General features: G+C 36.4%; 1 protein-coding gene across 1 annotated transcript; it reads left to right on the forward strand.

The window, feature by feature from the left end:
* Window positions 1–4391: 4391 nt before the first annotated feature.
* Window positions 4392–19479, forward strand: LOC129268790 (MOB kinase activator 2-like). The gene is made up of 5 exons (XM_064104707.1): window positions 4392–5409; window positions 9373–9542; window positions 12207–12306; window positions 13548–13672; window positions 14975–19479. The coding sequence occupies exons 1-5, from the start codon at window positions 5324–5326 to the stop codon at window positions 15319–15321; spliced, it is 828 nt and encodes a 275-aa protein (XP_063960777.1). The 5' UTR covers window positions 4392–5323; the 3' UTR covers window positions 15322–19479.
* Window positions 19480–25282: the final 5803 nt, after the last annotated feature.

A 25282-nucleotide genomic window follows, 5' to 3' on the forward strand; every position in this document is an offset into this window, starting at 1 on the left:
TTGATGGTTGACCTATTTCTTTAGGGATTGATGCTGTGAAGGGATGCTGAGAGAGGGGTGATCTGATCAGGTGTCCTGAGAGTGTGAACACACACAGGTTCAGTGTACATGTAAACACTCGATTAAGACATGTAATCGTTGAGGAAAGGGGGTGTGTTCATGCTTCTGACAGTGTGAACACAGGCTCTGTACATGCAATGCACACTCAAGAAAGACGGTCAAAACGTGAAAGATTTCTGATAGAAGCGGGTCTGTTCAAGATATTGACAGTGTGACCACAGGTTCAATGTAAAGCAAACTCAAGAAAGGCAATCAAAACGTGTCAAGGATAGGTGGGGAGGGGAGTGTGTTCAGGCATCTGAGTGTGAACGCAGACCCAGTGTTCACACTCAGAAGGCAATCAAAATGTGTAAAGGGTCGCTTAGGAAAGGGGGTCTGTTAAGGCTTCTGGGAGTGTAAACACACTCAAGAAATGCAATTAAAATGTGTGAACTTTCCCCCTCTTCCTCTCTTTTTTTTTTACTCTTTATCACTACTTAAAAAAAAATAATACCCACAGATAATGGTCTTCACTGACCACCACTTTATTTTAACCCTTTGAACCCAAAAAGCCGGAATACCGGCTCCACCATGCATGCACATAATATAATATTGATAATAATAACAGTCTTTATAATGATATATACATGTAGTGCTCGTCATGAAATCCATATCATAGCACTTTACAATGTATGTGTAGAACACAAGAAATTTATACAAACAAAAGTGAATTATAAATCATATAACAAAAAAAAATTCCTGAATAGCCGGAATACCAGCTTACTGGCTATTTATATGTCACGTGATTCGAAAAGCAAGGGTATTAGATATCAGGTGACCAGTAAAAATGACTTAATTTCTAGAGATAATCAGTCGATGATTTCAGTTTATAATTTTGTCGACGATTGGCTTTCATCTATTAAGGTTTTAGCATACTACCACTGTCAGAGAGTGATATTAAATATTTATGTGAACACAACTGTATGTCTGAGACATGCATTCCACCATTATCAAAGAATTATATTAAATATTTGTGTGAAGACAACAAACTATGTCTGAGACATGCAGGCCACTGTCAAAGAGTTATATTAAATATTTGTGTGAACACAACAAGCTATGTTTGAGGCATGCAGGCCACCAGTGTCCTAGAATGATATTTAATACTTGTGTGAACTCAACACGCTGCATTCCACCATTGTCAAAGAGTGATATTCATTTGAACACAACAAGCTACATGTACAGTACATGTATGGCTGAGACGTGCATTCCACCATTGTCAAAGAGTGATATTAAATATTTGTGTGAACACAACAGGCTATGGCTGAGATTGATATATAGGCCACCGGTGTCATCAGACTTCAGAGAGTGATGGATGAATGTGAGGTGGCTTATAGTGCATCCTGGAGCTATTTCACAGGTAATGGTATTGCCTATTAGAGTACATGTACAGGTATGCATAAAGAGTAGTGACAGATTGTGATTTGAGTGCCATTTTCGGGCCTGCTCTAGTGTCAATATTTATCAAGTCATGTTCAGTTTATACACCAAGGTCAGTATTCAATATTTTTCCAATACATCTAAAATTCAATATCACCTAATATCGCATTCAATTATAAAGTGCTTTCCAAATTCTTGAAAACCTGCCCTGCTCATGTAATTGGTGCCAGAAAAATTGATGCCCATGTTTCAACTTTTTTTTGGATTTATAAACAATAATCTTACATACGATGTAGGCCCATCAGTGGAAGCATATTGGTGTACCTTTGTTCTCATTACAGGTCATATTCTTCTGCAAGAAAATATCCATGTTGTGCTGCACTCAACCCAGGTGAGGCAGACCTGGCAGGAATGTAGTATCAGTGCGTGTACATACACATACTCCACTATTAAAAGCAGGGAAATCATGATACATTTATATTCTAGAATGCTTTATCAAACCTTCATACACTACATGTAGCTGCTCGGGGAATTCCCATTGAGCATTATATAAATATGTTATGAATCTGAAAGGTCAAAAACTGTCTACTCTCTGACTTGCCAGCCTGGTTTTTATAGTCAAGGGAGGTACATGTACGTGGTTGGTGTATTCAGACCAACTCAATCTCCAGAATACCTGTTAAATTACAAGAAGGGCAATTCCAAGCAAAAGTGGACATTTTCCAAAAAATTATATTGGCTCTATTTTAAATATGGATCAAATTTTTCTATTAAAACTCATATGGAATTTTATAAATACAAAAGGGGAACATAATTAGCCACAATTTTTTTTTCTTACGCATCTCCTTATAGGAGAATCCAAACCATACAAAAAAAAATCTATACATGGGACTACATATATTGTTTTTTACTTAATTTCAATTTAACAGAAAGCTATTGCTTGTTTTGTAAAATTTTCTTTTGGATAATCTGAAGGTCATCATTTTACATCATATCAAAAGAAAATTTTAAAAAATAAGATCATTTCACGTTGCCTGTGTGTGAATATTTCAGATGTCACTCCGTAACTGAGTATGGGTTTATGTTTTAAGTTGTAATTAATGAAAAAATACACAAATTTTTTAATGCAATACTGCATATTAAAGCTAGAACAACATAGAATCCAATCAATAACTCAACATTGTGATAGCCATAAAAGTTCACAGAGTTTGAGCAATATGTTTTCTCCTCAAATATGCATGTCCATTTTACGTCACTCCGTAACCATGATTATGAATATTCATATCTCAATAATTCAGTGGATCAAAATAACAAATGATATTATTTTGAAAAGTAGGTTTCAGCAACTACTGTCAGGTACCATTTCTTTGCAAATAACTATTTAAATATGGGTGATATCTTTGTTTGAATGCTAAAAACTTGTTTCTGAATGTCACTCCGTAACCGTGGAACTGCCTAGAATTTGTTCAGGCCTTGAAATACCTGATAATTTTCTGCATTCACACCAACCCGAAGCAGATAATTTCATGGTAAGTTCTCAAATGGGCATATATCCTGAGCATGCGGGGTAAGATCTGGGGCCCATTTTATCAAAAAATAAAAGGACTTGCAACTGTTCAACTTTGCCATTATGGCAACTACATGTACCATGGTAACCTTGATTCTGATTTAATAGCTGCTGAGCCCTGTTACCATGGTAGTTGCCATTATGGCAAAGTTACAACAGTTGCAAGTCCTTTATGAAACGGGGCCCCAGATTAGGAGGCGAGGCCACGGTATGTGCGCCCAACTGCTCACTGGGAGAAGAAAGTTCCTGTAATTTGCTTCCACACTGCAAGAAATAATACACGTGACCGTAGGAAAATACACTGTACCTGTGACATTTCTTGTTATTTTGATGAGAACCTTCTACTTTGTAGGGGGTAATTTTCTATCTGGAATATTACTCGTAACTTGCTATCACACTGACAAAAGTACCTTGTACATGTATTTCTCTGATCAGGGTAGATCAGGGTAAATTTCCCGATCAGAGAGTACTTGGTATTCTCCAACTTTGAGTCGATTTGAGTATGCCTGTAGTTGAGTTGACACTCTGGAGACCTCAACTCCGTCTATATATTCATTTGAATCCCAACTTCATAGTCTGGTTTTGCAAAGGAAATGTACATGAACATATTCAAACAAAGGTCCAGTTCTACAATATTTGTTTAGATTTGATTGGTTTTAAAACTTATACCAAGGGATGTACACATAAAGAGATATAAAAATTGATTATAAAATACTTAATAATTGATTGTAACTTTTATGATTAGCTATAAACTTTAAACGGGCCCTTATAAAGACCTGTTATGCATTCGGTAACAAATCAAAATTACTTTAACAAATTAACCAATGAAAATCAGTGATTTCAGCAGCTTTTAACTGATTTGCTTTTATACTGTACAGTTTTATGAACCGGCCAGGGCTTGATGTACTAGAGGGTGCTGTCCCATACTATAGTCAGTTTGATAAAGAATTGATATTTTTATTAAAGTTACACCTGTAATTTAACAAGAAATAACACTGATTTCATTCAATTTTAAATATTGATATCAATCAGTTGTAAATATTGATTTTATCTCCTCATGTAAACAGGGCCTGGAATGATAAAAAGCAAGACCATCTGTCTATTAAATTTCAGATGAGCAAACATCAATTACGATTAGCTATTAAATAATAAACCAAATATTTTGGACATGGAAAGAATTAAAATTAAAAAAAACTATAAAAATGATATCCTGGATATTGGTGGAGCCCATGTAGACTTTGAACCCTATGTTCTCTTTGGAATAGGGACTTATCCGGCTGAAGTGTTTATACGGAAATAATCAATGGCAAAATCAAACTTGTTGGCAAACACAGCTTTGTTTGACTTCACACAAGCATGAAATAGTTTCATAGCTAGGTCATTTGTAATATCATGAGCTCATGGACATACATACATGTATGATGCGATGGAATCATACCTCAATCGACATCACATGTCACTGGTCAGATTCCTTGCAGAACTTGTTCGTTACATGTACAGTACTGTAGGACGCTCTCTTGATCCGAAGCTGCAGTAGGTGTATCTTTGAGTCTTGAGGATTAGTACATCACTTTAGTATCATCGCTCATCAATGGACATGATGTGATTGAAACATACTTTGTCTACATGTAGATCACATGTGATAACTGGTCAGATTTCTTGCAGAATTCCTTGATCAGATTTGGGTACTGTAGGGCACTCCCTTGATCCGAAGCTGCAGTAGGTGTATCTTTGGGTCTTGAGGATTAGCACATCACTTGAGTATCATCGTTCATCAATGGACAAGATGTAATTGAAACATACTTTGTCTACATGTAGATCACATGTGATAGCTGGGTCAGATTTCCTGCAGAATTTCTTGATCAGATTTGGGTACATGTACTGTAGGGTGCTCCCTTGATCCGAGGCTGCAGTAGGTGTACATAGTATCTTTGTGTCTTGATAACTAGCAAATCACTGGAGTATTATCGTTCTTCAATGGACATGCATATGATCGTTCTTCAATGGACATGCATTTGATGTGACTGAATTATTCTTTGTCTAGATCACATGCGATAACTGGTCAGATTTTTTGCAGAATTCCTTTTGATCTGCATGCTGTATTTCGTTGGATGTTCTCGTGATGTGAAGCTGCAATAGATGCATCTTTGAGGATTAGCAAAACATTGGAGTATCAATTTTCATCAAACATTTGTTATATATTGTTTTATCTTATTCTGATACCTTAAAAACAATAACCAGTGAAAATTATAGAGTTCATTCAAAGGAAATTAAAAACTGATGAAGCAAACAGTTATGATCGGAGAGGAAAAAAAAGCACGAAGCAGTGGGATATTACCCACCATTTTGCAACTTATCCTTAACAGGTATGTAATCATGCGTCCAGAATTATCGACAATATTCTCCTATTACGTATTATACAACTCCCAAGAATGTTCTGTAATCTTATTGGTCCAAATAGGATCACATGATATTCAGCAAATTGCACTATCCTGCACTCTGACGTCAAAGCAAATGCACTATCCTGCACTACAGTACGTCAGAGTGCAGGATAGTGCATTTGCTTTGACGTCTAGAATTTTAGATCAAATAGAATTTAGATCAAATATAGCATTCGGGGCAACTCAGTAACATGGGTGGTGGGGGGGGGGGGGGTGTATAAAACAATACACGCATTCTTGTGCGTAAATAAGGAAATCTGTGCTTGACTCGCCAAATGGATATACCGCACTCGGTCCTGCGGACCTCGTTGCGGTATATCCATTGATTCTTCTCGCACATCGTTCTTTATTTTGGCCCTGCATGCACGCGATTTAATACGTGTATTATTTGTATACTGTACATGTATGTTCATGGATTTTCTCTGCCCTTTCTTTTTTTCTATTTTTTCAACAAACTTTTGAATGATGTTTCATGGAATTAATGGTAAAGATGATAGTAAACATTGCATTGTTTCCCTCAGCAACAAATTCATCTTCATCCTACTGCACTCAACCCACGTTAGGTATTAAACTAAACCGTAACTTGGTAACGGCAGGAAGGAATTCCTCAAAAAGCAATGAGCACCAAATCGGTCGTTAGCTTCGCTGCCAGGGCACCTTGAACAGGTTGATATGTGTGTAATGACTACATGTACCCAATATTGAGCTTTGATATTGATATCTTTTCAATCCCATAGAATTGTACTGAAACTGAAACTGCAGATGAATATGTCTTTGAATTTAGATTGATCAGTAATCCTGTGTTTGGTTTCATACACATTGTACACATTGTAAGCTTGCTTTTTGTACTCATGGAATTAATAGAAAATTGTATCTAGATTTAAAAAAAATTCTCTCTTTTATTGTCTGATTGTTTTCACTGATTATAATGGGGAGCATGTCATGAAACTAATATTGATTTTTACTGACACCTGTTAAAAGCTACTGAAATCCTTGCATCTGATTGGCTCAGAACAAATTAGTGAACTGCTTCATGAAACATCCCCTCATTCCTTGGATGTTTGTGGCTGTTTAATTTAAAAAAGAAAAAGTCCACCCCAGCAAGAAGTTGATTTGAATAAAACGAGGAAAATCCAACAAGCATAACACTGAAAATTTCATCAAAATCGTATGTAAAATAAGAAACTGAGGACATTTTATATTTCCGCTTTAATAATTTCACAAAACAGTAATATATGCATATCCTGGTTGGTATGCAAATGAGGAGACTGATGATGTCATCCACTCACTATTTCTTTTGTATTTCATTATATGAAATATGAACTACATGTATTCTTATTTTCTCATCAAGTGAAACAATGATTATTTCCTCTCTATTAAAATGTGTGGAATTAGTATTGTTTAATACTATATATTTCAGTCAAGGTGGTTCTTATTGTCAAGTCTGTAAAAAATGAAATATTCTATAATTCAAACAATAAAAAAACAAAAGAAATAGTGAGTGACGGACATCATTGACTGTCATGTCACTGAGGTGTGCATACCAGTATCACTGTTTTGTGAAAAACAAGCGAAACTTTAAAATGTCATAACTTTCTTATTCTACATCCGATGCCTGTTTGATTTTTCTCTATTCAAATCAAGATTTTTCTGGGGTGGACTTTACCTTTATTGAAGAATTTCTCCCTTTTTCCCAATGGGATACACATGCAGTGAGTAATTTATTTTTCTGGGGCAAATATGATTGAAATATATAATAAAATTGAGACAAATTTTCTGTGTGTACATGTACATGTACATGAAAATGGAAATGAAGTTTGTCATTTACATATGTATGTGAGAAATGACACCTGCTCAAAAAGTTTAATGTTGTAATATTAAACTCAATACAATTTAAACATGTTGTAAAGAGCTTAATATTGGTCTGTGAATATTTGCTTTACAGTTTTACAGATGCATTTCTTCCCATCATATACATTTATTCACTACACATTGAAACACAAGTGTGTCTGATTTTATAAAGGGAAACCTGTTTTCAGAGACATACCTGTATGTATATACAGTACATGTAGATATGTGCCTACGTGTACATTACAATCATCAAATATGTTTTCATTTTAAAATTTGACACTAATAGTTATAATGAAGATTTCTTCCTAGATTTTGGGCCAACTGCTAGCAAACCTCGCAGCATTGCAGATTAGAAAATACAATTACAAACAATAAGAGTTGAGGCTTGTGAGAATAGATACATGTATTTCTAAACAATTTCCATGTACTGGTATGTATTTGAAAAGTGTGAACCTGTTTTTATGATCATTCAGAGATAATGTACAGTATGTGAAACAGTACACACAATATCAAGAATTGCTAATGAGCCATTCCTTTCTTTAATACACAAGGTCATTATGTCATTAAAACATCTTAATTCTATACCGGTACTTTTGACATTGAAATTTCAAAATTTTCTTTCTTATTTATAATAATTATGATATGGTCCATTTCTATAACACAGTTTACTGCACTTGATACTTGGTATCATTTTATGCTCAAACTTTTGATATCATATATTGAGAAAAGACAACACTGTATAAAGTTGTGATAGCAAAAAGGCAATATAAAAAAGTGTTATGAAAGGGCAGCTGAAAATCTTAGTTAACAGCCCGTCCATGTCGTTCTGTAGGATCTATACATTACACAGTTTTTCATATTGTAGATAATGATGTCCACCTGCTATCAAAAGAATTTTGATATGCCAATCAAAAGATTCCTTTATGAAATGCCTCTATTGTATATTTGATTCCCACCTTTCAATGACGTGGTAGCCCCATTCCTGTCGGGTGCAGATGTTCAATACGCCGTACATACAAAAGAAAATATAGACCAAAGTGTCTGTATTTATTTTTGTCTGACGTTTGTGCTGTCTATAGGCATCACAGTGTATGAATGCCTCCACCTCTATTGAATCAGACATAATGTTTTGGGGTGTCTGTCCAGTTCACATTTTTGCAAATATGCAAACATATTTGTTTTTAATAGTCAATGTGCAAATTAATCTATTTTTTAAGGAAATAATACATTTATGTCCTTAGACAACAGTTGTATGGATACACATAAACCAGCCATGTTAGGGACAGTCCCCTTTTTTGTCTTTTGTCTTTTTTTGTAAAGAAAGACTGACTTTCGCCCTGAGTGACTCTATCTATCGTCTACATGTATTGTTCTTTTTATACCAACTGTTCATAGGGAGAAAATGTTGAATTTCTCTTTTTGTCAGAACCATTTGTCCCTGTTTTCTGTTCAAATAGCAGGTACATATACCGTGCACAATCCAGATTCATCTTGTGTAGTCTGTAAATTCAGACCACTCCAGATCATTCTGACAAAAGGGGTTTTCACATACAAAAAAGAATTATGTGACTATTCCATTTTACATGTAGCATTCATCACATATGAAAACCCCTAAAACCATTCTGAGAAATAAGAAAAAGAAGGCACTCCGAATCCAAACGGAGAGTGAAACTAGAAACTAATTTGAAGTGTCATTTGTTTGTGTGTCTTAACAATTAACACTGCATATTGTTTGTGGTTGTATCGTAGTCTGGTGTTTCTAACTCTTTTAAAAAAATATCAAATATACAGGGTTATGGCTTCAGATCCCAGCCACAGAATGTTTGCCTTCAGTGAGAAATGTACCCACATCGTGCTGCACTCAACCCCGGTGATGTGAATGGGTACCGGCAGGATTAATTCCTTGAATGCGCTGAAAGTGGGAGCTCGAGCTAAAGCTGGGGTAATAAATAATAGTGAGTCTCAAAGTAGAATATCTCTAGATAAATGGCGCTTTATAAATATTGATCATTATGTATCATTTTTCTTGTTTTGTAGGAAAGCTGGTCGAAACAAAGAGAAAAGTAAGCCCGCCCCAAGCCCGACGGAAGAGCCGAAACTGTACTTAGATGCTCAGAACGTGAAGGCCCAAATTATTGAGTTTGATATACGAGAGATTGTCAGGTTACCGCACGGGCTTGATAAAAATGAATGGCTCTGTACAAAAGGTAAGTCAATAAAAGAATCTGTTTGAAATCCAACATATAGACTTTAATTTTTAATGTAAAGAACTTAATTCAATGTCCAAATCATTGCTTGCAGTTGAGTTCCAAGCGATTATACATGTATTAAGTTCACTCCCATTTGCTTCATAAAACCAAATACACGTACCTCTTTCTTACAAAAAGAGTACCAGTAACTCAACATAAAGACTTGCTTACAGTTAATTTATTGTCTGTTGGAACTTTCCTTGTTAAGAGTTTTTAGTCTTCAAATATAACAACTCTGTTCACTAATGCCCCTTTTGTCTCCTTGTTTCTAGTGTTGCTGTAGCTTGTTTGTGGTCTATATTATGGTTGTTCCACTTTATATGTTTGTCATTTTGCCTCCGACGAAGATTCTGCTAGGATCGAAAGCTTAGGCCCCTTTTTGACTTTCTAATTTACTCCATTGGCTCTCTTTTATTAGATAAGCAGTTTTCAGCAGCTTCTTTTTGCCATTGATCTCCTATTCTGCTGTTGTATCACTCCCATGTGATCCTCCTTATCTAATTTGTCTTGTTTTATCCATGTATGTTTGATTTTTTGTATTTGTATTTTAGTGTTTTCTTGTTTACTTTCCTTCCATAGTTAAACTTGCATAACTTTGTTTTTTGTTTTTTTCTGGTATCTTTGTCTGGTCGATTTTACTTTTCAGCTTGATTTAATTAACTTTGTGTATTCTTATCATCATTCTGTTTTAGGTCCAGTTCAAATCTACTCGACTTTTCTCATTCTTTATATTTGATTTGTTTTGAATTTCCATTTTCTTTGTTTTACACCTTTTTTATTTTTTTATTCTAGGTCTCTTTCAGCTTGATTTAATTAACTTTGTGTATTCTTATTATCATTCTGTTTTAGGTCCAGTTCAAATCTACTCGACTTTTCTCCTTCTTTATATTTTGATTTGTTATGAATATCCATTTTCTTTGTTTTACACTTTTTTTTATTCTAGGTCTCTTTTCTACCATGACTAACCATCTATCTTTATTTCACCAGCTCAGGAAGATCAAGCTGAAGGCCCTCAAGACCTCTTTTCACCAGGACAATTACAGATTTTATTCCCTCAATCGCATTATACCCACAGGCCTCCAACTTCATTGCACTCCCGGTCTCGGTACGCTCACACCTGAACTTCGCAAACGATGGAACCAGACCTTACATGGAGCTTCAGTTCGATTAATTAACATCCTCTCTGAACAGTGTATTGCTTCTCTTGATTCTTTTTCAGCTGACATCAGTAGCCTGGAAGACGAACTACGTTCTTGCTGTACCCAAACCCAATGGCTTCAGTATAATGATGAAATTGAATCTGATCTCTCTAAACACAGGTCTCTCCTCACTGAACGCAGGAACAAGAAAATAGGCAACCTCACAAAGAAGCGACAACGGTCAAACAGATTTAGACGACATACCAACAACAATGATGTATCCCCCCATTTGGTTGTTAATCTCTCATCCTCCCCTCTCTCCCAAGCAGAAACCTCTCTTCTCTCTAAAGGTCTCAAGTTTTGCCCCACGCCACCAGAAGTTGAACAGATAGCTCTCAGCCAAGACCTCTCTACATTCTATCACAGGATACGTCTCAAAGAGTTCTTTTTAGATGCACCCCCTTCTGATCCCGAGCCCTTCTACAAGAAAAGCACATGGATCCCACCTAAGAATAGAGTTCCTTCCCTTGAAACTTACATCCAAGCTGTCTCATTATTAATATGGTTTCTTCATAATACACCACCTCTCTTCTATATTTGCTTTTACCTTTTTAGGCAATATGCTTCCTCCATTTCACATAATCAGGTTTTTTTTTTTTTTTTTTTTTTTTTTTTTTTCCCCCCACTATATAGTCTTATGTTTTTTTCCCGTCACACCTAGCGGATCACAATATCAGTTACACCATATGTGTATTTATATATTTTTTCATATACATTTCTTTTTTGGATATATTTATATACATATCACTCATAGACACATATTTACACTTACCTTCTTCTCTTAGTTTGTTTAATGCTTTATCATATATACTTATATGTCTTTTGCACATTATCAGTTGTTCCCCATTCTTTTTCTTTTTTCCCCCACTCTTATGCACCAGTTTATTAAGCCTTTCTTTGTAACCTGTTTGACCCACCTCTCACTAATTCTCTTGTTTTTCATCCCATTATCACTGTTTTGTTCCAGATCCTGTTTGATGTTGCCTGCCTCATTATTTTAATCCCTCTTGGCTTGAGGTCTTTTACTGGCCTTACTTCCACTAACTTCCCTTTGTGTCTGCCTACTCCTTTTCTTTCATCCCCTTCACTAACCTGATTGGTCTTCTCTACTCACTAATGCCCCTTTTGTCTCCTTGTTTCTAGTGTTGCTGTAGCTTGTTTGTGGTCTATATTATGGTTGTTCCACTTTATATGTTTGTCATTTTGCCTCCGACGAAGATTCTGCTAGGATCGAAAGCTTAGGCCCCTTTTTGACTTTCTAATTTACTCCATTGGCTCTCTTTTATTAGATAAGCAGTTTTCAGCAGCTTCTTTTTGCCAACTCTGTTTTGTGTCTAAAAGAATCATTTTACATTGTACATGTAGCTCACAGTAATTATTTCATTCTTTACCAAATCTTTTTCTTTGATCTTCTATTTTGCAGCCCTATCATTCTTCAACAATGTAAATCTACTATACGGTGTTCTAGCAGGACAGTTCTGTACTAATGAAATGTGCCCGAGTATGATGGCACCTGGCAATGTGTAAGTACAGGTGTTCTTCACACACCGGCAAGTTTTTGCTTCAAAAATCCAGACTGGTAGAGTATTTGTTTTATTTTGGGAACAATATAGTGTTCTAGGAGGACAGTTCTGTACTATATGAAATGTGCCCGAGTATGATGGTGCATGTACCTGGCAATGTGTAAGTACAGGTGTTTTTATCACACTGGCAAGTTATTGCTTCAAAAATCCAGACCTGTAGATTATTTGTTTTATTTTGTTGACAATATACATGTAGTTTTCTAGCAGGACTGTTCTGTGCTGTTTAAATTTGCCTGGGTATGATGGCACCAAGCAATGTATATAAAGTACAGGGAGGGGGTGATCACAATGCAAGTTTTCCCTTCAAAAGTCCAGACCTGTAGATTATTTGTTTTATTTTGGTGACAATATAATGTAAGAGCAGGACAGATCTTTGCTATTGAAATGTGCCTGAGTACGATGGCACTAGGCAATAAGTAAATGAGTATAAAGTACAGGGGGTTAAATAGCAGAGTGGCAAGTTTTTTATTTAGAACTCCAGACCTGTAGATTATTTGTTTTATTTTGGTGACTGAACCATAGCTGTAATATTTATTTACTTAGGCTGTCTATCTATAGTAGCTCCATGGTCTATCAATGTATAAAAATACGGTTGGGCACACTCTTGGGCATTGTGTACAGCAATCTGGCTGCCTCTAATTTTTTTATTTCTTGTGATGTAAATTTCTGGTTCTGAATGCACACTTTCGCACACTTTCATTTAATGCTCACATTGAATGCCAAAGATATGACTTACTTGTATTGTTACAACTTTACAAATAATAGAGGTATTTAACAATTTAACAATTAATTTGATAAATGGGATCTTTCTGTGAAGTGACCCAATGCTGGGCAGATGATGCCTAAATGCAGAAACTATGGGAAATATCTCTGGATGTGGACCGATACTTGGGTGACATTTCTAGTGGACAAATGACAGCGGAGAGTGTGGAAAAGTTTGCTCCAGAGAAAGCACTTGCTGCTTTCCTGGCGAGATTTTGAAGTTCATTCCTTCCTTTTACTGCTTGTAGGAACATTTCTTTCACTTTAATTTGCTTTAATAGCAAAGAAGACATTCTTTGAAACTGCTCATCATGTAGGCTAGTACAGTCTTGATAGATTAACATACAATAATTACCCTATTTTCTCAATTATCATTTACGTGTACTGATTTACAGTATTTTTTCATTTTTTTTCCATAGAATATATCAATGGCATGATGATAAGGGGAAGAAAGTGAAATGTTCAGCTCCACAGTACATTGAGTTCTCCATGGTATTTGCACAGAAACACATAGACGATGAGAGTGTATTCCCAACCAAATATGGTGAGTTATCAGCTGTATGGCGTGGTTCCCTATGCCCTAAGTCTATGCGGTGCCCCTTGTCTGCGCCTGCGCGTAACTATGTGATTATAATGTTAACGACCACTCACAACAACAGCAAAATTTACACCTGCAATAAATAGACAAATACCCGGTATGTAATTATTAAAGAAATCCTGGAATCGCGTAGCCAGGCATCGCAAATTTGGTTTCAAAAGATGCACAATACTTGTAAGTAAAAAGTCGAAGAGCGGCGCCGTCAAAAAATGTCACGCGGCGGTAAGTGACAATATTTTGGGGGGTCATATTGATTCCCCCCTCCCAGTTAATAAGCGTTAAAGAAATGCATGTTTAATATTAAAGTGATTGGTTAACATTGGTTTGACTTTTAAAAAATCTGAGCTAGAAGGTCACACTTGTCACCTGTGTCTGTGATATGTTACAAAAATGAAGCCCAGAAAAAATTGCGTTCGAAAATAATTATTTAGTGCTTCAAAAATTGAAATATAAAGTGACCGAAAACACCATCTTAATTTCATCCCATACACTTATGTGTACTATGTAGGCGTCTATAAGACGTCTATTTACAAAATCGGGGTTTGCCTTGTAGTTTTAGCTTTTCATTCTCAATAATGGTTGTTTTCAGGGTTTATTAGTTCTAATACATGCACTTGTACACATGTTTCATCTTGGTTTGAGAATTTTTTAAATCGGCTGCTCACAAAGTTAAACAATACCTTTAAGTCAAATTTTTAGACCTGTGCGCAGGCATATGGCCCATGCTATCTATTGCAGGAAACCCTTCCTATGGAATTTAAAACCAGAGTAGTCTAGAAATCCAGTTGGTCCAACCCCAGACTGCCTGACATCTTTATGGTTAAACCTGTTTGTACAAATTAACATTTGGTTTTGAATCTATGGTTCAAAAGCATGGTCATATGCAGATTTCACGCATTGATTATGTTCAATTCAATGGGTACATGTATATCCAGAAAGCGTTTAATAATGTATGCGCACTTTTGCCACATGTGCTAAAATGAGTTTTGGTATAAGGTGACAGCATTAATAAAAACAGTGTGCTCATTAATGAAGAAACCTTTAATACTGATAGGTCCCATGGTCAAAATGCACATTCATTTATGGATACTTTCTCAATATAATCAAAGCCTGCAATCTGCATAAATCATGGTTTTAATCTTGTCGATTATTTCATACATTTTATCAGTGGCATGCCAGTTTCTTTTACATCCGCATACAGTATTTCTTGACAATTTTGTATTACTTTCCTTTTCTTCTACCTTGCAGGCAATGTCTTCCCCGCAGAGTTTGAGTCAGTGATCCAGCGGATACTGCGGCTTCTATTCCAAGTCCTCGAGCACATCTACTTCGCCCACTACGAGCAGATGACAAGACTAGACCTTCACCATCATCTCAACACCATCTTCACCCACATGGTTCTCTTTGCGCAGGAGTTCAAACTCCTGGAACAGAAGGAGATCTCGGCATCGCTTGAAGACCTCAAGGAAGCACTCCACATTAGCCTCTCACTCTCCTCCAACCCCGCTTCCACCTCGGCGTCAACAACATCTTCATCGTCGACCTCGACGGCATCCAATTCACAGTCGTCGTCAAACTTAAACACAAATCCATGACAAAGATTTAATTAAGCGTAAGGTGTGAGGAGTGATCGTTGGTCGTTGCGGAGGATGTCTCTTATGCGGGTCAGTTGGCGCTGACTTGACAAGTCACTGTGCTAGATTGCCAAAGCCATATGAAACTGCTGTATTTTTTTGTTAATCCACAAAAGCTGCATCGGTGTCCTTACTGGGCGCCCTTGTATCATTATTACCAACAGTGATTACCAGGCCTGCGCGCATTCAAATGTAGGTGGAATGCGAGGTTGAACGTTTTGAAAGATTGGTCAACAAGCAGTGTACTCCACATCCTGCATTAATCGCTGTATTTCTCTCCAATTCTTAGCAGTTACAAACCTCCCATTTTCCAGGGATCTCTCTGCTAATTCCCCTGATCAATCCTTATTCCTGCCCTTGGGATCCCTCGTTCACTTAGGTATTTCTTTTTAAAAAATTCAATCCTTACTCGCAGTGTGCACCTGTTGTTGGCCTCTCCTGGGTCCTGTGACACAAAAGTTAGTGATTGATCGTACGCTTGATTTTCGCAATTGATTGTACATTGTAATCAATGCAATCAATTATGAAAATATTCTTCTACGATGATTATTAAACTTTGTGTAACAGGGCACTGATAGTGAACGTTGGTAGCGCAGGTAATGGTGTTGATTTTTACTCGATTATAACACAAAACATAAAATGAAGATGGTCCTGAAAAGTCACTCACTAGTTGTTGAGATGTCAATTATGTGATCTGGATCAGTTTTACAAACTCCGAATAAGTTTTGGAGCTATGTGACGCAGTCCAAATTTCAACACCAACACCAAGGCCAACACCGGACTTGAAATCACCCATTGTGAAACGTACGTTATAACACCTGACAAGAAGGTCCATTCTGAAATATATAGCCAGGAGCAAAGGTATCTTTAAAGGTTGGTGGTGCTATATGCTGGGCTTGGGGAAGATAGTTCGTGCAGGGTTCTTGGTCAGTTGTACCTCTCAGAGTTATCCATCATTCTCTGCACTTGGAAGAAAAGGGATAGCCTAGGAACTGTGATAAGATAATCACGCCAACAAAACAGACTCTGAACCGACTGATGGCATGTCACTGGAATAACGTAATATATTTAGTCTGTTTGGAGTCGAATTCGCTAGTGTGACTGTTGCGTTACAGTGTTTTCCGTACTAAGTTAGTAGTATACTTAAGCAGCATATTCCAGAAGTCTGCCAGAATCTCAGAAGTCTTTGAGAAATCTTCGAGATCAAAGGAAGCAGGCCACACTATAGAAGGATGGTTGGGCACTTTATAGTCTGTGTGCTTGGGAACATTACTTTGTAGTCCAGGGGGGCGTTTCATGAAAGGACTTGTCGGACGTTTTATCCGACAAGTCCCATTTTATCCGACAGTTACCATAGTAACAGTACCTCTCAGCCAATCTACATCAGAGAAAGATGTCAGATCTGACAACTTGTCGGATGAAAATGTTGATGAAACACTCCCCTGATGGTCATTTCACATAGCTGTTCATAAAGTTACGCAAGTCTGGAACATGTTCTTAAGTGCCAAGTCATCGACAAAGGGATATGTCAAAGCATGAGAAAGGATCACCACTCTTGCGCAAAGTCATTTGTAACTTGGGAACAGCTCTATGAAACAAGCGCCAGAGCCCTCTCTCTTTCAGCACTGCATGAAAGAGCATACTCTAGGAAGTTGTCAGTAGTGGCTCCACAAGCCCGTTTTTAAGTAAGGCAGGTTATTGCAATTTATTGTTCTGAATTTGTAAAGTGTGCTTTTTTTTTCTTAAAAAATACATTTTGTGAATAGGGGTTGCCATTTATGAGGCAAAAAAAAATGAAATCTTTAATTAGGATGTACATGCTTGATTTTTTTTCTTCTTTATTTTGCCCTGTATAGTATTAATGGCACGGGGGTAAAAGTGTAATTTCTCATGGAAACAATCAATAATTTGAACACTTTGCCATAGCCATTCTTGATCTTTTCAGAGCAAAAAAAAAAAGACCTTGCAGCTTCACAGAATATTTTTTGCTGCATCACAGCCTCTATATATCTGTAGCGCCCTCTGTTGAGCCCAAAGAGACATCCTTTCCACGATCCTCTCAGTCCCATATGCCGCTTTCTCTGCAATAGCTGGGTGATATAGTGTGTGTATATGTGTGTTATATCACCTACGTATATTCTATTTATTTATTTAAACATTTAATTCGGAAGCGGTTGCGAGGTCGGGGATCGCTTGCAGAAAGAGTTCGACAATGAGAACGACGCTCCGTCAACCGTCGACAGCCATCGCCAGGTGCATCTGACTGACTGATTGACCTCTGTCAGGGAATTTGCACTTAAGCCAGGGAATACTAATGTTTCTGATATTGGTACTATTGGAAATTTTCCTTTGTACCAAGTAGTACCAAAAAGTAACTCATTATACTCTTGTAGATATCATCATAGGTGAAGTGCGTGCCGATGTCTTTTAGGGGTGCTAGACATCGACCAAGTTCTCAGAGCTCTCCATGTTCCAAATAACCCAGCCTATTGATGATTCGAGGTTAGATCTGTAGACATTTTGCAGCATATTGAAGTGATCTTGGCAAGAGTACTTTGCCTTGAACAGCGTATCAATCACCAATCAGGTAATAGGTAACTTAAATCTATCCTTAGTTCATAAAGTAAACTATTTATATGTGAAGAAACTTGTTTGTATTCTTATCTATACAAGTGCTTCAGGAGACAATGACATTTGACCCCAGCTGTAGGGTATCATTGACATTTGACCCTACCTGGGATCTTTCACCTTTATCAAGGTCATTGACTTCTGACCCCTGCCAGGATCACTGACCTTTCTAGTCAGGATAATTGACCCTTTATCTTGAGCCAGGGATGACTCATATTTCACCACAGTCTAGATCATTGTCCTCATCCAGGGTTCATTCATCTTGGACCCCTACTAGGCTTTATTGACCTTTGACACCAGTCAGGGATGAAAGGGCAAGGTCCCTGGAATTCTAGTCATTTTGGACTATGCCCTTCCAGAATTTATGAATTACAGTTAAAGGGGAATCCAACCCAAATAAAAACTTGTTTTTATAAGGAAAAGAAAAATCAGACAAGTTGGTAGGTGAAAGTTTGAACAATATTGGACAAACAACAAGAAAGTTATGAATTTTTAAAAGTTGTAAATATTGGTAATCACTATATCCATGGAGACTTCAAATTGGCCGCATATGGGATGTCATAGTGATGTAAGGCAAGGACTACTCTTCCATGTACTCCAATACATATTATGGCTAAAATGTCATTTTTCCCAAAAGTTTTATTTCAAATTGTATTTTTCTTTCATGAGGACATGAAACAATATACTACCTGGGCTATATTTAGATTACTGCCCCAGGGGAATGGGTACTTAGGAGAAAACCACAAATCCCTGATAATAAAGTACATGGCCTATGGGAAAGTTGTCCTTGCCCCTTGTCATAATTTACTTACTCATTTGCCAATTTGAAATCTACATAGTATTAGTGATCTCAATTTTAAAGCCGCTATAACTTTCTTATTGCTTGTCCAATTTCTTTCAAACTTTCACCATTCTGTTTAATTTATTTTTCTCCTTCCCACCACAACATTTTATGGCCAAGGCTGGATTCCCCTTTAAACATAATGCTGCATATTGTATGAGCTTTTTGAGGTCTTTCTGTAGCTCCCTGGCTAGTTGCAAGTGGCCCTATACATGTACATCAGGACAGTCTATTTTTAAGTGTGCATGAGGCAAGATCAAGTTAGTCTGCTGGCACAGACCCTATATGATGCTTAAATTCTCAAGTGGGTCTAGGGTGAAGTCTAAGAAAAATTCGAATTTGCTGTGTCGACTCAGGGTTGGAACAGCTACAGTACATAATCTCCATTCCTCTCTTCTAGTCTTCAATCTCAGACCTACGCAGCATGATTCCAAAAAACCAGGGAATTGGACTTGCAAACATAAGGTCAGGTCACAGATATATTAGAGGTTGGATACTCTCCTAGTGCATGCAAAGACAGAATTCTGCCAGAATTATTCAAGGATATAATGTAGGACATATAGGTTATGTTGTCTATTTTTGTAGTGCTGTTAGAACCTGTACCACTTGATCTGGTCGAGATATGGTCTAAAAATTTTGAGCCATTTTAATGATGGCGGTGTATGAAAATATTGCTCTTATTGGTTTTTTAGACGTGCAGGTATAGGCTCCTTTTCTGAACCTAGGTTTAATGTAAACTCTGGTTTAAAGTTGTGGTTTAACGATGGATAGCTAATTTGGACACAAACCTCTAATAGTAAATTTCAGTTATCAGCTTATTTTGCACTCAAAAGAATAATTAGAAGCTGACATTGATATGTGACCCATATGCCGCAAGAAAGTCCTCACATTTCTTTGTTCACAAGTTCTAAGATTCTAAGGCTCATATTCTGAACCCAGGTTTAATTCAAATTCTGGTGTAAAGTTGTGGTTTAACTATGGATAGCCAAACGGGACACAAATCACTAATAGTACAGTTTCAGTTATCCTCTCATTTGACACTCAAATTATTTATGACTGTCAGGGAATAATCAGTAGGATAGTTTTCTTTCACCATGCTTTCATGGTGAAAGAGCAAAGTAAACAAAATAATATAATGCAAACAAATTTGACGTTTACTGCTTCCCATTTACCATAGAACAGTTAGACCATGGTACAAGTTAAACTGCATTTCAGAATACTGGCCAAAGAGTAGACCCTTTTCCCTTTGAATTTCAATCTGAGTGGTATCCCACTACATTGCTTTCATATTAGGCCTTTTCACTTATTCAGATGGATGCCAATGTCGAGACAGTTGAATGAGGTCAGACTAAAATTTGTTTTTGTTTTTGTCGTTCCAGACGTAAATAGAAGACTTCAATTGTTCACCTTTATTTATGCATTTTTGTTCTAGTTGTGCTCTTTCCCCCCCTTTTTCATGCAAGTTTGATTATAATTTTGTGATTCCTTTTTTTTTCACAGAAATATCCAGAGCTGCATACATAGCTGATGAAATCCCTTTAGGGTTATTAAAGAGTTGAGATATTGAGAAATGTTAAAGCAGTATGAAATCTTAAACTGAACACAGTAATGAAAAGTTTCTGTTGTAATATTACAGTAATTGTGACTCCTTTGAAAGCAGTTGAGATTTATAAAATAAAAAAAGTAATTCATTAGTCTAAAAAATGTTTTCAAGAATTGTATCTCAGAACTTAGCAACAGAACATTTCTTTTGTTTTATATTATTTCATTAATTTAGTATAGATCTTAGATTTAAAATCCTCATTGTATCAATACACAGAAGTATCTATGATTTATTTTTTTCAGATAAGGCTATTTTGTAGAAAATATCACAATGATGTAATTATGGAGTTTTATGTTATCTTGCCTGAGCTAGGCCCTGACATAACAACAGTAAGGTCAATTTAGTTTTGCCACCAAGTTGCTTGGACACAATATTGAAAATAAATAACTGGTCACATGATTTATTTAAGTCAATTATTTGATTTGATCCATGTCACCATTTAAAAAATGATATCAAAATGACAAATTGTTGAAAATGTCAGATTCTGCATAATAGAAAATAGTAATTAAACAGACAGTCATGGCAGTATGCAGCCAGGGGGGGGCAGTGTCCCCCCCCCCCCAAAAAAAAAAGGGTTACTGAAAATTCTTACAAATTCAGGTAAAGTGTGCATGAAATCCTTCAATTTCACTTTAGGAAATGCAAAAACGCCCAAATAAGAAGCTCAGTCACTTTGCTCGCTTGCTTTCAAGTTTCATCAAAATTTGTATGCGTCCTGCCCACCACCCCCCCCCCCCCCCGGACAAATTTTTCTATACAACTATGCGCACAGTTTTTCATGATGATAAGCTGCGTATGTTTATCAGAGGTGTAGCGTACTGGGATGAAGGTGAACTAACAATGTTTTAAATTGTAAGTTTATTTTTCTTTGAAGTCACATTTCATGTTATAATTTCTAGCATTCGAATTCCAAGATACTACAAACATGTCAAGGAATTAACCAAGTTAACTAAATTATCCAAGTTTTGATATAAAACAGTAACCAATGAAATGTATTATTTAAACAAGGTTTAAGTTAATCATAAGATTATGGCTTTGATGTTTTTCAACAGAGTACAAAGTAAATCAACTTATTATGGAAACCAATGAGAGCATGGAGTACATGTAGGAATGACTAAAATACACCTACTTAATGTTTGATGATTTATGTTGTCTTACTTAATTCAAGAAAAACAAATGTTAGGTCTATTTAAACAATTGTATCGATTCCTTATTCTTTTTTTTTTGTAGTATTCTTTCCATTTGTGTGGTTCTACATGTTCTGCCAGACATTCAAATGCTCTTTGTGTTAGAAGAGTCTGTACTGTCTTTTGTTTGAGTAGGATGTATGGCTTGGATGAAAATGCTATTCATCATCATGATTGTTATCCATCATCGTATTTTAGTTCCTGTAACATGTGACTAGCCACCGTCCCCCAAACCGACAATAAGTCGCCCTGGGTCCCGTAACACAAAGGTCAGTACACTCGATTTTCACAATTGATTGTACATTGTAGTCAATGCAATCAATCGTAGAAAAATGTACTATGATCATTGCTAAGCTTTGTGTTACAGGCCCCTGGAAGGTTCTGTGTAAATAGCCAAAATGGTAACTTGGTCTTCAAAAAGCATAATTCGGAAATTGGCGTCTCTGAAAGAGTCATTTTTCTCCTTCATACTATCAAAATTTCAAGATGTAAAGTTGAATAGAAAAGGGGATGCAATAGTTTCCTTCATGAAAGTTTTTTGCAGACTAATTAGAAGTTTCACCGAGATAACAAAATATAGCAAATTCTGCTCATTTTATGCTTGAGTGAACCCTGAACTTTGAAAATTTCTTTTTCCTTTTTTAGGAAGCTCTTAAGTTTCTTCTGCATTCCATCAGGTACTTAGGGGAATTTTTGTTGATCAGTTTTGACAAGTTGTGTTGGCTCAGTTGGTAGAGCGTCCGTCTCACAACCTGGAGGTCGGGGGTTCAACCCCCCGCGTCAGACCAAAAGACGTTAAAAGGTGGGAGTTGTTGCTACCCTGTTTGGCGTTCAACGATTAAAGGGATAGAGCCTCGTCGATCTGGCGCTGCACAGCGGCTGCCAGGCCCACGATCAATTGGGCAAAGCAAATTTTCTGAGTATTTCATTTCATGTCTATTTCGAACAATAAAATATGGATTTTTATCTTTTCATATCATTTTAAAGCTTAGGATTTGCTTTTTCACACTCAATCAAAATCTCAAAATTCATTTTTGGCACCTAATTGTTGGATTTGGGAGTGGCTAGTCACACAGTGTGCTTGATGTTGCAGGGTGTGCTTTATTTTTATTGAATTGTGTGCCTTTTTATCATCAAATGTCAAAACATAATTGCTTCAGCAACCATTGTCTATTTTTGCTCCCGCCATTTGCCTGACCACGTGGTATCAAAAATAATACTACGATTGTCTGCCTGTGCTGGTTCTAGGATCGCCATGTATAAAACTCTTAGTATAAAACTTTTCTTAAACAAGTGTACACATTGTTTACCAACGATGTTTAGAGCGTTTCCAATTATTTGTATGTAGGGTAGAACAGCACTGTTGATTAATGCCCTCCATGTAGGCATAGGTGTCGTGGCCGGGGATTGAACCCTGGACTTTCGTGTGGTGTTTCTACTCTGGCACCTTAGACCACTTGGCCACGGCATGTCAACACAGTAACATAGTGAAGTGGTAGTGATACCAATGACAATGATGATATTAATTATCGATGATAATCATAATAATATTAATATTGTTTGTAGTAGTAGTTTTTGTAGTAGGGCAATTCCATAAAATGGTCAACCTTTTTTTAACGTCTGACCCTCATTTTTCTCAGGTTTTACTTCACTTCATAAACTGACCAAGTATATATCCATTGAGAACATTACACACTGTCAAAAGAACCAGAAATCAGAGACAGAAAATTTCATGAAGGTCCCCCATATACGGGGTCGGGTGTACAATAATTAAAAAAATAACAATAGTAATAATAATAATAATATGAATAATTAGAATGATAATAATAATAAGACAAACAAAAGAACAACACTAATCATGACCATAAGCAAAACAGATAAAAATTATACTAATAACGATGATTTAAGTAACTTTGAGAAAAGCAATAATGCCACAGAGAAAGCTGTCCCAAAGCATGTCAGTACATAGAAATCAATTAAGAATATTATGTGGCCTATTATTCATATTAATTTAATAATTTTACTGCTTTCAGGGTCCATGGTCAAAACTAACGTCTTAGAAATCTGTATATTGCATTTTATTAGAGATTTTTATTTTAAGAGGGAAAATAGCATAGTAAAGTCTTGCATTAACATGGGCCATAGATCAAGTGAACACATCTACTCCTTATACACACTGTTGAGACATGTTAATGTGCCTGGAAAAAAAAGTTTGACAAATGTGAACACAGTCGCACGTGAGAATGCTCCAATTCATCTGTATGATATAGTATGAACACATATAGTTACTACGTGAGAGTAATTTAATTTATCAGTATGGCAAAGTGTGAACACATAATTACTACACATATAGTTACTATGTGAGAGTAATTCAATTTATCAGTATGGCAAAGTGTGAACACATAATTACTACATATAGTTACTGTGTGAGAGTAATTTAATTTATCAGTATGGCAAAGTGTGAACACATAATTACTACACATATAGTTACTTTGTGAGAATAATTTAATTTATCAGTATGGCAAAGTGTGAACACATAATTACTACACAAAGTTACTATGTGAGAGTAATTTAATTTTTCAGTATGGCAAAGTGTGAACACATAATTACTACGTTAGAATTTATCCAGTTCATTAGTGTGATACAGTGTAAACGCAGTCACTATGTTGGAATGGTCCAATTTATCTGTGAGATAAAATGTGAACTCATTTACTATTTGAGCATGCTCCAATTCATCAGTGTGGCACAATATGAACACAGTCACTATATGAGAATACGCCAATTTATCCCAATGTGAACACATAGTCGCTATGTGAAAATGCTACAATTTATCAATGTGACACAGTGTTAACACAGTCACGATTTGAGAATGCTCCAATTTATCCCAATGTGAACACATAGTTGCTATGTGAGAATACTACAGTTTATCAATGTGACACAGTGTGAACACAGTCACTATTTGAGAATGCTCCAATTTATCCCAATGTGAACACATAGTCGCTATGTGAAAATACTGCAATTCATCACAATTTGACACACAGTGCATAGTCTCTATTTGAGAATGCTCAAATTTGTCACAGTGTAAACAGTAATGACATAAAAATGCTCGGAGTTAACACAGTAATTGCTTGTACTGAATATGTGTTCACATCGTGTTGCACTGTGTTTGTGCTAGCATAGTGTGATTGGTACGTCCAAAAGGGAACTCACAGTGATTGGTGCAGTTTCATGTACATGCAACAAATATTTCTTCACACTACATGTACAGTGTATGCCACACTGTTTCTCCAGTTGGGTAGGTATGGCTAAAAGTTTCAATGCATAGTCAATATGCGAAAATGGTCCCAAGTTATCAGTCAATTGGAGTAAGTTCATATACATGTATTGAGTGTGTGTTCACACTGTCCCACTTTACTTGCCAGTAGGGAAATGAGGGTACTAATTGATGCCTATGTGCTGCTTTCTTCGACAAGATAATGATATTGATCCCTTTTTTGTGATAATTTTCCCTCATCGGAAACCATGTGCTTTCCAAACTGCACTAAGGATCCATGCTGATGGGTCGTAAGTAAGTAATTTTTAGCAGACAAAAATAATGACGCGCCATGTGTGCGCTCTTTGGAAATCACTTGCCTGGGATCCATATTTAGAGATATTAGTTAA

Source organism: Lytechinus pictus, chromosome 9 (assembly GCF_037042905.1).
Source record: "Lytechinus pictus isolate F3 Inbred chromosome 9, Lp3.0, whole genome shotgun sequence".
NCBI lineage: Eukaryota > Metazoa > Echinodermata > Echinoidea > Temnopleuroida > Toxopneustidae > Lytechinus > Lytechinus pictus.

Excerpts from the sequence above, each read along its gene's own strand:
- LOC129268790 (XM_064104707.1), top strand. The coding sequence starts at position 5,324 with ATGAAGCAAACAGTTATGATCGGAGAGGAAAAAAAAGCACGAAGCAGT. Across the intron at positions 12,307-13,547 it reads ATGATGGCACCTGGCAATGT|AATATATCAATGGCATGATG; the intron begins GTAAGTACAGGT and ends TTTTTTCCATAG. Across the intron at positions 13,673-14,974 it reads TGTATTCCCAACCAAATATG|GCAATGTCTTCCCCGCAGAG; the intron begins GTGAGTTATCAG and ends TCTACCTTGCAG.